Source organism: Theropithecus gelada, chromosome 2 (genome assembly GCF_003255815.1).
Source record: "Theropithecus gelada isolate Dixy chromosome 2, Tgel_1.0, whole genome shotgun sequence".
NCBI lineage: Eukaryota > Metazoa > Chordata > Mammalia > Primates > Cercopithecidae > Theropithecus > Theropithecus gelada.
In genome coordinates, this window is record NC_037669.1 from 193,755,302 (window position 1) to 193,768,623 (window position 13,322).

Consider the following 13,322-nt stretch of genomic DNA (forward strand, 5'->3'; position numbering starts at 1 on the left):
ATTTCTTTAACAATACATTGCAAGAAATAAAAAGATGGAGACATATGGCTGGGCGCGGTGGCTCACGCCTGTAATCGCAGCACTTGGGAGGCCGAGGCGGGTAGATCACCTGAGGTCGGGAGTTTGAGACCAGCCTGGCCAACATGGTGAAACCCTGTCTCTACTAAAAATACAAAACTTAGCTGGGTGTGGTGGCGGCGCCTGTAGTCCCAGCTTCTCGGGAGGCTGAGGCAGGAGAATCTCTTGAACCCGGGAGGAGGAGGTTGCAGTGAGCCAAGACCGCACCACTGCTCTCCAGCCTGGGTGACAGAGTGAGAGTCCATCTCAAAAAAAAAAAAAAAAAAAAAAAGATGGAGACACACTAACCAGTTACGGTGTACGGAACATTATGGTTTTGTAAGACTGTAAAAAGAGAGGTAATTGGGGCAAGGGGACTAAATACCAGCTGCTATGAAGTGATTACTCTTAGCTTTTTAGGCATGATAATGGTATCATGGTTTGTTAGAGTCCTTATCTTTTAGAGATACATAAATGAGTATCCCCAAAATATGTACAGATATTTTATACCTGAAATGTGTACAGATGAAATAATGAGATGTCTGAGATCTGCTTCAAAATAATCTTGGTGGGTGAGGTGGGTGAGGGTATAAAGGAAACCAAGTGGGCTGTGAGCTGGTCACTACCGGATGAGGAGCATCTGGGGGTTCAGCATACGGCTCTCAATATCTTTATCTATGCTTGCAACTTTCTGTAATTAATAAAACAATTCCCATCTTTAGTCCCTGTGGAAGCTGCAGGGCCCTCCTCGCGGGGCAGGGTTGTAGTGGCTGATCTGGCATTTAAGGCTCCTTATGGTCCAACTTCCCCTCTACCTATCAGGTTGTTCCTTGAGCACCTTCAAAGATCCCCCTCCTCTGTGTGTCCCAGTTGTCTGAACATCATTTCCAATTCCAGCTTTGTGATTGTGTTTCCTGTTGCTCTCCTGATCCCTGTCCCCAGAGGCCCTTCCTGCTTCTGTCCACGGATCTAAATCCCACCCAGCCTGTGGGAATCAGCTCCGGAACCAGAGGCTGCGGGGGCTGCTCCTGATCGCTCAGGCCTCCTTTCCCTGCCCCTTCTCTGTCTTTCTCATTCACTCTGGATAACGCAGTGGTTAAGAGCAGGGTTTGGGTGCCAGGCTGCCTGGATTTGAACCCAAGCTCCATTGCCACTGGCTGTGTCACTTTGATCAAGTTACTTAAACTCTCTGTGCTCAGTTATTTCTGTAGAATGGAAATAATGGGCCCACCTCATAGAATGGTTGGGAGATCAGAACTATACACGTGAAGAATTTAGAGTAGTGCCTGGCACGTGGTAAACACTCCATATCTAATACTTTCATTTATCTAGGTCCTATGTTATAACTAAGTTATAAATTCCTAAAAGGCAGGAACTGCCACCAAGCACTGAGGTGGACACACATGGTTGATGAAAAGAATCCCACACCCCTGACTTGAATCAGAGAAGCAAAGTCAATGTTGGACTGTCCCAGTCACTGCCGCCTCTTTTGTCCTTTCACCAGAGTACTTTGTCTGCCAGCAACAAAAACTGACTACAGCTAATTTAAGCAGAAAAAGGAATACACTGGCCAAGTGTGGTGGCTCACGCCTGTAATCCCAGCACTTTGGGAAGCCGAGGTGAGCACATTGCTTGAGCCAAGGAATTCGAGACCAGCCTGGGCAACATAGTGAAACCCTATGTCTATATTAAAAAATAAAAAGGAGCCGGGGTGGGGATGTGCGTCTGAAGTCCCAGCTGCTTGGGGATCTGAGGTGGGAGGATCACTTGAGCCTGGGGGTTGAGGCTGCAGTGAGCCCACGATGACGCTACTGTGTTCCAGCCTGGGCGGCAGAGCGAGACCCTGTCAACCAAAACAACAACAACGACAACAAAAAAACTTAAAAAGTTGTGAAGGGAAAGCTATAGATTTGAAAGGAAGGCTACAGAACTAGGCTCAGAACAGGATAGGAAACTGGCAGCCCCAGGTCCAGGAGACCCGTAGGGAGAGTCTCATCACCATGCCACACACCCAGAGTCCGGGAGGCCGGAGTGACAGTGTCATCACCATGCCGGACACCCAGGATCCAGGAGGCCGGAGTGACAGTCTCATCACCATGCCACACACCCAGGATCCAGGAGGCCGGAGTGACAGTCTCATCACCATGCCACACACCCAGGATCCAGGAGTGACAGTGTCATCACCATGCCACACACCCAGGATCCAGCAGGCAGTGTCATCACCATGCTGGAACAAGCAAGTGCCAGCCCATCTTTTCGCACATTGTTTTATTTCCTCAAGGTCCAAATTCTAGGGAATGAATTCAGGCAATCCAGCTTGATCCATATGCCAAACCCTTGGCGATAGGTTTTAAAAAAAACAATTGTTGGCCAGACACACTGGCTCATGCCTGTAATCCCAGCACTTTGGGAGGCTGAGGCAGGTGGATCACCTGAGGTCAGGAGTTCGAGACCAGCCTGGCCAACATGGTGAAATCCCTTCTCTACTAGAAATACAAAAATTAGCCAGGTGTGATGGCGTGCACCTGTGGTCCCAGCTACTCAGGAAGGTGAGGCATGAGAATCGCTTGAACCCGGAGGTGGAGGCTGCAGTGAGCCAAGATCGCTCCACTGCACTCCAGCCTGGGTGACAAAGCGAGACTCCGTTTAAAAAAAAAAAAATGTTTCTGATAAAGTGTTTCTGGGGAAAAATGTTATGTAAGGAGTGAAGAGAGGGTTTACTCTGTTCTCCGAGACTCGTGAGTTCACTGGGCACATAGTGGAAAGAATGCAGGCTAGGTAAATATTTCTGTTTGGCCGGTCACCTCCGCCTTTTCAGTTGTAAGACTTTACTTGTACTTGGGTCTGAAGAAGGGTAGCGAGGGCCAGTACACGCTACTGAAGGGGTGACTCTGTTTACAGGTGCTTATGGCGGGAGCTCCAGGCCAGTCTGTTAGTGCTGTTTGTAGTGTTTGGAAGAGAGTCTGGGAACCTTCTGCAAAAGTGTTCAGGTGGCCGTTGCTTGAACCTTCCACTCTAAAACCTGACCTTCAAGAAAGCTTTTCTTAAGTCCTATGAGCCCTCTGCCTCCTACCCTCACTCCTGCCCCAGCCTTCCCAGAGACCCTGATGAGTATGAGCCTACCTTGGAAGCCAGAGTTCCTCCAGGACTAAGGTGATGCTGAGAACCCTACAAAAGATCAAGGACAAAAACCGAGGTCTCGAAGCCTGGATTTTCAGGGTTTGCATACATTCTCAGGTGCCCTCTCCCTGTGTGCTCTCGGGGCAGCGGGGCTGACAGAGGCACCCATTTGTAGCAGAACTGGGGTGAGGCTGAGGGGATTGGAAAGGCAGGAACAACGGATATTTTCTGGGTCAACACGGGTCAGCTTACCTTGTGCAGAAGGACGTCTCAGGGATATTTTAAAGCAGGCTTTGTCTTGACTACCCTTCAATTCAGATATACTTTTGTATATTCCCTCTGTATTTCAAGGAAAAGAATTTTTTCTCAAAACACCTCTAAAATTAACTCTCTAATTTATGGAAAATGAGTCATTTACAGCTAATTTAGTAAGCAGATAAGGGGAAAAAGTACTCCACACTCCCACCATTCTAACAGAACCACACTTATTTTTATGTATTTGTTTTCCTTATGTACTTTTTACAATCATATTTTTGCATAACTGTGATTATGATGTACATATGCTTTTTATAGATGTAAACTTCTTAATCTGGAATAATTTTAGATCTGCAGTAAAGTTGCAAAGATAGTACACGATTTGTCACATAGCCCTCACCCGATTTCAGCTCTCCCTAATGTTAACCCATCTTACATTACTGCAGTACTGGACATTTCCCAAAACTAACGAACCAACATTGGTACGTTACTTTAAACTCCAAATTGTATTCAGATTTTGCCAGCTTTTTCACTAATGTCCTGTCTCCATTTTGGGATCCCACATGGCATTCAGCCATCGTATCTGCTTAGTTTCCTCTCACCTGTGACGGCCTCTCTCTTTCCTTGTTTTCATGACCTTGGCAATTTTGAGTATGGTCAAGTGTTTTGTAGAAAGTTCCTCGAAGTTTGCTCATTTGTTTATGTTGTTTGTTGTTTTTCTCATGATTACACTAAGGTTATGGGTTTCTGAAAGAATGTCAGGGAAGACGTACTCCTTTCATTGTATCAGTAGGTACATGACATCCAATGACATCTTTGAGCTCAGATGTTAACCTTGATTACTTGGTTAAGGTTGTGTTAGCTCTCTCTACTGTAAAGTTGCTATTTTCCTCTTTCTATATCCTTTTATTAAAAAGTGAATCACTAATTCCAGTCTGCCCTCAATGGGAGAAGGAATTAAACTCTACCTCCTGGGAGAAGTTATATATTTTGTTTAGAATTCTTCTGTGAGAATTTATTTATTCAGTCATTTATTTATGTAAGTATGGACTAATAAATATATATTTGACATACATTTTTTCTAACTTTTTCTCACATAACGTTGTGTTACAAGACTTTTTCCCTATGTTACTATCATAATTTATTTTTTTGTTTGAGCCAGAGTCTCGCTCTGTTGCCCAGGATGGAGTGCAGTGGTGCGATCTCGGCTCACTGCAACCTCCGCCTCCCGGGTTCACGCAATTCTCCTGTCTCAACCTCCCGAGTAGCTGGGATTACAGGCACCCGCCACCATGCTCAGCTAGCTTTTGTATTTTTAGTAGAGACAGGGTTTCACCATGTTAGCCAGGATGGTCTCAACCTCTTGACTTCATGATCCACCCGCCTCGGCCTCCCAAAGTGCTGGGATTACAGACATAAGCCACCATGCGTGGCTTACTATCACAATTTTTATAACTGTAATTTTGATGGTTGCATTTATTTTTTATATTTTCCATTAACTGTTTACCCTTATAAATTATGCTCCAGTAAACATCTTTAAACAATATTCTGTGCTTCTCTGTACTCTCAGCTCTGGCATGGTGTCTGGAACACAGAGGCATCTATAGATGTTTGGGATTGACAGATGATTGAATGAGTAAGTAAATGCTGGGCTGCCATTGTGAGTCAGTGGTCCTTGTTTTCCTCTTTAACAGTCTTTTCAATCTTGGAATATGATCATCTAAAATCTAAGTTAAATGTTGGGAACAGAAGTTTGGGAACTTACTGGAAATCAAGTTTTGGCTTCCTGTGAACTACACCAGTTTGTAACAGTGAACAAAGGGCCTTAGAACAAAGTAAAGGTTTTGTATTGCAAGCTATTTTCCTATCTCTAGTTGAAAAACATTTGAACATTTTATCAACTTCAGCAGTCTGTCACATGGCTTTTTCATTCTCCTCTCAGTTTAAATTGTAAATGTGAAGATTTTTAAATATGTAGTGTGTGTTTACAACATATAAATACCATCTTATCTCCTGGTTTAGTCCCTGGCAAGGAAAGAGCTGGCAGTTTAATAATAAAGTGACTGAAGGACATTTGGGATGTGTGTCCTCTGATGATGACTGCTGGACAAACACAACAGGAGCAATTGCAGACAAAGTAGCTGAGGGAGAAGACGGCAGATGAGGACACGCTCACCACTGCAGAGACTTGGTGAGCACTAACAGGGGAGGCAGAGGCAGGTCACAATCCCGCCCCTCATGCCACAGTATGCTGCTTTTTTTTTTTTTTTTTTTTTTGAGGCAGGGTCTTGGCTCACTACAGCCCTCGCCTTCCACGTTCAAGCGATTCTCATGATTCAGCCTCCCGAGTAGCTGGGATTACAAGCACACGCCACCATGCTTGGCTAATTTTTGTATTTTTGTAGAGATGAGGTTTTGTCATGTTAGCCAGGCTGGTCTCGAATTCCCGACCTCAGGTGATCCGCCTGCCTTGGTCTCCCCAAAGTGCTGGATGACAGGCATGGGCCACTACGCTCGGCCCCTCAAAGTGCTGGATGACAGTCGTGAGCCAACGTGCCCGGCCCCTCATCCAACAAGGTGCTTCTCGTCATTCTTGTTCCACTGAAGAGCAGGGAGGAAAATAATGTATGATGAAGAACAGCTGAATTTGTGTGCTAGTGGCAGAAAAGTAATGAGAGATTTATTTTTGGGAAAAACATCAACAGAACTTGATGACAGGGAGTAGGAAGGAGACAATATGTGACGAGCTCAGTGTGCCACTTACAGAGGAAGTTGAAGACAATTTTCAAACCTGGGTGACTAATGGTTAGGTTTTGGGAAATATGATATTTATGCTGGTTTTAGACACACTGGTTGGAGATGACACGGGAAATACGGTATTTATGCTGGTTTTAGACAGGCTGGTTGAAGATGACACGGGAAATACGGTATTTATGCTCATTTTAGACACGCTGGTTGGAGATGACATGGGAAATACGATATTTATGCTGGTTTTAGACACGCTGGTTGGAGATGACACGGGAAATACGGTATTTATGCTGGTTTTAGACACGCTGGTTGGAGATGACACGGGAAAATGATGTTTATGCTGGTTTTAGACATGCTGGTTGGAGATGACATGGGAAATACGGTATTTATGCTGGTTTTAGACACACGGCTTGGAGATGACACAGGAAATACGGCATTTATGCTGGTTTTAGACACGAGGGTTGGAGATGACACAGGAAATACGGTATTTATGCTGGTTTTAGACACGCTGGTTGGAGATGACACGGGAAATATGGTATTTATACTGGTTTTAGACACGGCGGTTGGAGATGACACAGGAAATACGGTATTTATGCTGGTTTTAGACACGCGGCTTGGAGATGACACGGGAAATATGGTATTTATGCTGGTTTTAGACATGCTGGAGATGATAAGGGAAATACGGTATTTATGCTGGGTTTAGACACCTGGTTGGAGATGACACGGGAAAACGATATTTATGCTGGTTTTAGACACACTGGTTGGAGATGACACGGGAAATACGGTATTTATGCTGGTTTTAGACACGCTGGTTGGAGATGACACGGGAAATACGGTATTTATGCTGGTTTTAGACACGCTGGTTGGAGATGACACGGGAAAATGATGTTTATGCTGGTTTTAGACATGCTGGTTGGAGATGACATGGGAAATACGGTATTTATGCTGGTTTTAGACACACGGCTTGGAGATGACACAGGAAATACGGCATTTATGCTGGTTTTAGACACGAGGCTTGGAGATGACACAGGAAATACGGTATTTATGCTGGTTTTAGACACGCTGGTTGGAGATGACACGGGAAATATGGTATTTATACTGGTTTTAGACACGGCGGTTGGAGATGACACAGGAAATACGGTATTTATGCTGGTTTTAGACACGCGGCTTGGAGATGACACGGGAAATATGGTATTTATGCTGGTTTTAGACATGCTGGAGATGATAAGGGAAATACGGTATTTATGCTGGGTTTAGACACCTGGTTGGAGATGACACGGGAAAACGATATTTATGCTGGGTTTAGACACACTGGTTGGAGATGACACGGGAAATACGGTATTTATGCTGGTTTTAGACACGCAGGTTGGAGATGACATGGGAAATATGGTATTTATGCTGGTTTTAGACACGCTGGTTGGAGATGACACGGGAAATACAGTATTTATGCTGGTTTTAGACACGCAGGTTAGAGATGACATGGGAAATACAGTATTTATGCTGGTTTTAGATACGCTGGTTGGAGATGACATGGGAAATACGGTATTTATTCTGGGTTTAGACACGCGGGTTGGAGATGACAAGGGGACATTTAAGGGCAAATGTTCAGAGAGTTGCAGGGTAGAGCTGGAGCTCCAGTGGGCCAAGAGCACGAGAAAGATGCTAGGTAGTCACAGAAGTGGGAACTGAAGCATCTAAGGCAAGTCAGATGTTGCGGAGAGGAAGACACCTCGTTTTAAGTGACAACTACACCAAGGGTATGGGCAGGGGGCACATGTTCCATGCGCCAGAAATCCAGAGAAGTGAAGTGGTTCGCTCGAGAGGTCTCATGGCAAGTTAGTGACGCAGCCACTCCACCCCACTTTCCTTGATGTGTGTGGTCCCATTTGCTTTACGTTGTAAAGGAAACCTTCTCAATGTTCAGATATACCTGCTGTACAGTGGACACAATGCCATTTCTTGACAGTCAAGGAAGGCTAACCAAAGACAGAATTTCATTTCCTTAGTTTATTAAAGATGACAATGAACTGCCAGACTGTGCAAGAACCACGGCAGGTGGAAAGCCAGTTCAGAGCACAGGCTGCACACACAGAACATCTCTACTGAGACTCACGCTTCTTCTATGGTAATTCAACAAGAGCTCTAAATCCTTGGCAGAGAACGTCAAAACAGCCTCATTTAAGTGGAAGATATTTGTCTTCCACTTTTCTGCTATGTCTTGAATCTTGTCTCCACCTGGTAAGCAATCTATGTTTTTTTCTTTCCCTTTACTTAGAGAAAGAACACTACCCTCACCTTTGTTTAGAAGGAATTCTCTTCAGTGCATTCAAAGCTTCTCCCCGCAACAGCAGGGGATTTTCAGATACTGACAAGTTGCAAAGTGCTTCCAAAACATCCCATCCTCTACCCGCTTTCTCCCTCTCGAATAAATAAATAAATGGGTATTTGGACGGTGATGGCAGCAGCGTGTCAGAGTCACTAAAACACGCACGATCTAAAGGGATGGGGTGCAGTTGAGGGAGATGGAGAAAAGTAAGTGACAAGTCAGGAGCCTGTGAGACTGTTGAGTTCGGCTTCAGAAGCTGTCAGCATTTTCATCCTTTGATCCTGTGCTGATGAGAAACAGGCGGGACAAGAGAGCACATCTCCAACGACCTGGAGAGGGAGCTGGATGTGTCACTTTTTTGTTTTCGTTTTGAGACGGAGTCTCGCTCTGTCACCCAGGCTGGAGTACAGTGGTGCGATCTCGGCTCACTGCAACCTCCACCTCCTGGGTTCAAGCGATTCTCCTGCCTCAGCCTCCCAAGTAGCTGGGATTACAGGTGCCCGCCACCATGCCTGGTGAATTTTTGTATTTTTGGAAGAGACGGGGTTTCACCACATTGGCCAGGCTGGTCTCAAACTTCTGACCTCAAGATCTACCCGCCTCGGCCTCCCAAAGTGCTGGGATTACAGGCGTGAGCCACCATGCCTGGCCTGGATGTGTAATTTAAACCAAACCTGGAAGGAGAGCTCACCATTTTTATAAACCCCTGGGTCTGGACCTGGGACTGAACCCCTAGTGAAACCTGAGTTCCGTGAAGCTCCCTGAAGGGCCCGGGCCTTCCAGTCAGCCCTTCAAAACTGCTGGCCTTGGCCTTTAGAGCCTCACTGTGAACAGAAGGGAGAACAGCTCCAGGGTCTTGTAGCCCAGCGTGGCTTTCAGATCCCAACTCTGAGGCAGAGGAACCAAGAGCAGGGGCCGGTTCCCACACGTTCCCTCTCGTGCTGGTGGAGCCGCAGCCCTGGCCATCACCTTAAGGCCTCTCCCACCTCCCTGGGAGATTCCTTCTTACCGCCAGCTCAGGCTCTCATCAGCTTCCACCAACCACAGGCCCCCTTCTGTTCAGCTTCCAGGGACAGCGCCCACGCCCATTGTTCTCCTACCAGCAGGCAACTACAGAAGACGGGCCCACGGGCAGAATTCAGTCCCAGAACAGAAATGCTGCAGGCTTTAGTTCACAGAGCTGCCCGCTCTTGGGGAAGCCACTTTGACCAGTGTTTTCACAGAGGTTAGAAGGTGCATCAACTTGAGGAACATCACAAACACACACATGGTCCCATCCAAGGACTTCGCCGTCAACACACACATTAACAGAGGGAGGCAGTACACTAAAACCAGCACTATCGAAAGGACTTTGCCGTCAACACACACATTAACGGGGGGAAGGCAGTACACTAAAACCAGCACTATCGAAAGGACTTTGCCGTCAACACACACATTAACGGGGGGAAGGCAGTACACTAAAACCAGCACTATCAAATGGGCAACTGAACAGATAAACATCACCAGGCTACACAGAGTTAAGTGCATAATTGGCATAAAGGCTCTTGTTATCCCAAGAACACAGAACATTCACACTCACATCCACAAACTGGCGAGTTCTGTAACAGCACTAATAGCAGGAAGCTTTTCTCCAACTTTGACCACAGAAGCTAAGGCAAGAGCGACTCGGACACCAGGGAAGGACGCAGCTCTGCTGCACAAGGTGGGAGAGAAGGGAGTTGGGTTGTACTTTCACTGGGAACCACAATGACCATCGAACAGATGACAGAGTGGTCAGGGACACACTGAGAAGAGGGTGGGTGGGGTTCCTGTCCTCACCTTAGGATGGCATCAGGGACTTGCCTGAGCTTCAAAGATCATACCTGCACCAAAAAGCCAGGTTAACTAAAAGAGACCTTAACACCTAAGAGGGGCCGACAGCCCCTGTGAGTAAGTGCTCCTTCAGCAAAAGCTGCCGCCTCACGTATGCTTGTGGCATAAGGCTGCAGACGAGCCTGGCCTAAGCATCAGTTCTGTTCTTTGCTTCAAGCTCACCAGGGCAGATGAAGAAAGTCAGCTTCTGGCATCATCTGTACTTCGAATATTCCAAACGGGAAATCCCAGCAACACAGGGACATTCACGGCTGCCTCTCTGAGGTCTCTGAGGAGTCCAGGATAGTCATGATTGTTGTGTGGCCCCCAAAATACCCAAATAAGCGGACAAAATGCCCACGACGTAGTCTCATTCTCTGCTGCTTCTCCTCGGGGCACGGTCTGACCCCAGTCCAGGACAGGGAGAGAGAGAACGCCACCGTTTCAGCAGCAGGAGGAGAGGTGGCTGAGAAAGGCCTGGCTCAGAAGCTCCAGAACAAAAACAAAGGAAAATTGGAAAAGATACTTGACATGCAGGTGAAACCAGGTCTGGTTCTAGAGGAGAAGAAACCAGGTCTGGTTCTAGAGGAGAAGAAACCAGGTCTGGTTCTAGAGGAGAAGGCCACAGACGCTGGAAGAACTGGGTCTTGCTGTCTCTTCCCCTGACAGAGGCACTAGAAGCTTCACTGAAGGACCCACATGTCAGTTCTGATGAAAACACCTGGAGCTTACAAATTACCTGTCACCACAGACTCTGGACCCATCAACCTACCAAAGGCTGACTGCACATGGACGTCAGACAAGTCAGTAAAAAAAAATGATAATTAAAAAAAAGAAGCAGCCCCAGGTGGGGCAAGTCCTTCAAAGAGTGGCTCAGTTCTGCAATATGTGTGGCCCCGGCCCAGACAGGGGCTTCACGTGCTTTCCTCAGGTGACCTCCAGGACGGCGGCTTCCAGGGCCAACGCTTCGGCGGGCTCCTCCTCATAGTCCGACAGGTAAGACTCCAGGCTCTGCCTGGCCAGCGCCTCCCGCCGGGCCTGTAGCCGCTCGCAGCGCGGACAGCTTCCAGACTTGAAGCAGGCTTTATGGTAACACGCTTTACACTCTGCTCAGGTTGGGAAGGTGGGAGAGAGAAGAAAACAATTTGTATTATCTCCAGCTAGAGGTCCGTTGCTGCCACAGCCCCTTCTTGCCACCAAGGTGCGGTGTCCCCTGGGGAGGCCCTGTGAGGTGCTGAGTGGCACCGAACTCTTGCTAACAGGGGTGGCTCTGGGGAATCAAGGAGCCCTGTGTTCAGGCTCACTTGCCCAACGCCTGCACCTGCCCTCACCTTCACAGGTCCGGCACTTATGGAGCTCAAAGGGAAAGATGATGTCATCCTCATTCTGACAGAACTCACAGATGAAGCCCTTGGCTTGGCAGAGCTGGGGAGGAAAAACACAGATGGCAACATGAGGAGTGGCACATCAGGAACTGGCACGGGAGGGTGAACACCAAGGACGGGAGTGGTCTGCAGGGCTCTGCTGCCCACAGGGAGGAGGCCTGGGCTGGACTCAGAAGCATGAAAGCTAAACTAGGGCCAGGGCTGGGCTGGGTTAGACACAGCTTTAGGCAGGAGATCAGACAGGCACTAGCCACAGAAGCTCTGACCCCTGGCGTGGCTCTCCGTAAGAGAGGAAAAGGAGGAAATGGCGCCACAAAGGGCTTCCTAAGCCGACAGTCCCATCTGGGTTGTGATTTATTTCAGAAAACGAACCACAACCAATTAAGATCAAATGTGGAGACAAGGCTGTTCCTCAAATACAGCACCCAGCCTGGAGTCCGCTTATAGTGAAGTATTTCCAGTTCCTTCCAGACACACAGGGTTCCCTACCTATGCCCAGCTCTAATTCTGGGACTGTCACAGGAACATAAACTGGGCATAGTCTAAGACAGGAAGATCGAAAAGTATAATTTCTGCATTTTTTACATGTTGAGTAGATCACAATAACAATGTACGTTTGTGGAACACATAAATATACAAAACGATGTCACACAAATTAGGATAACAAACGAAGGCCGAGGGTAGAAGCTCTCCAGATTCGAATCCAGAGTTCTCCTCTCACATCATGACAATTCCTTTCTTTTTCTTGTGGGGGATGGAGTCTTGCTCTTGTCGCCCAGGCTGGAGTGCAGTGGTGTGATCTTGGCTCACTGCAACCTCTGCCTCCTGGGTTCAAGCGATTCTCCTGCCTCAGCCTTCCGAGTAGCTGGGATTACAGGCCATCATGCCCAGCTAATTTTTGTATTTTAGTAGAGATGGGGTTTCATCATGTTGGTCAGGCTGGTCTTGAACTTCTGACCTCAGGTGACCCACCCACCTCAGCCTCCCAAAGTGCTGAGATGACAGGCCTGAGCCACTGTGCCTGGCCGACAATTCTTTAGTGAAAGTCTACTCAGTCCTGCCCAGAGCTACCCAGGGCCACAGCCAGCACCAGCTCCTCTCCTCACTCGAGGTTCTTTAGATCGGGGTGCTCTGGCTACTCTCCAGGCTAAGGAACAGCAGTCCTTTCCAGTTCCTCTCCCAGTGCTGACTGGCCGCTTCAACTTCCTCGAGCTAAGTGGCCAGAACCCCAGGTCCACCCCACTTCCTATAACCCTAAAAGCAAGGGCTCAGCTGCATGCCACAGTGAGACCTTCTCACCATGCATCTCTCCACATGGGCAGCCCCTGCCCTGGTGAGCTCAGCAAGCCGGGGCCCCAGCTCCCCCTTCCTGGTCGCCGTCAGATCATTCAGTGAGTACAGGTGGAGGTCCTCTGTCAGGTGGCCCGGGACTGTGTCAAAGGAATCCAGAAGCCTACGGGGAGTGACAGGAGGCAGGGGAGGGAATGAAGAGTGCGTGTGCCACGTCGTAGTAGAAGGATCCCTATCCAGAAACTGCAGAAAGTAACAAGGGTGGGCAACGATCGGCCAGCCCAGTGTTC

The 13,322-nt window shown here is 47.7% G+C and overlaps 1 protein-coding gene across 1 annotated transcript in view; it reads right to left on the reverse strand.

The window, feature by feature from the left end:
- Nucleotides 1-10,901: 10,901 nt before the first annotated feature.
- RUBCN (RUN and cysteine rich domain containing beclin 1 interacting protein) overlaps nt 10,902-13,322 on the reverse strand; it is a 52,282-nt gene continuing 49,861 nt past the window's right edge. The window contains exons 20-22 of the mRNA XM_025374937.1: nt 13,042-13,195; nt 11,689-11,782; nt 10,902-11,463 (exon numbers count right to left, since the gene is read on the reverse strand). Coding sequence (XP_025230722.1) covers nt 11,285-11,463; nt 11,689-11,782; nt 13,042-13,195 — 427 coding nt within the window. The 3' untranslated portion in view covers nt 10,902-11,284. The remainder of the gene's footprint in view (nt 11,464-11,688; nt 11,783-13,041; nt 13,196-13,322) is intronic.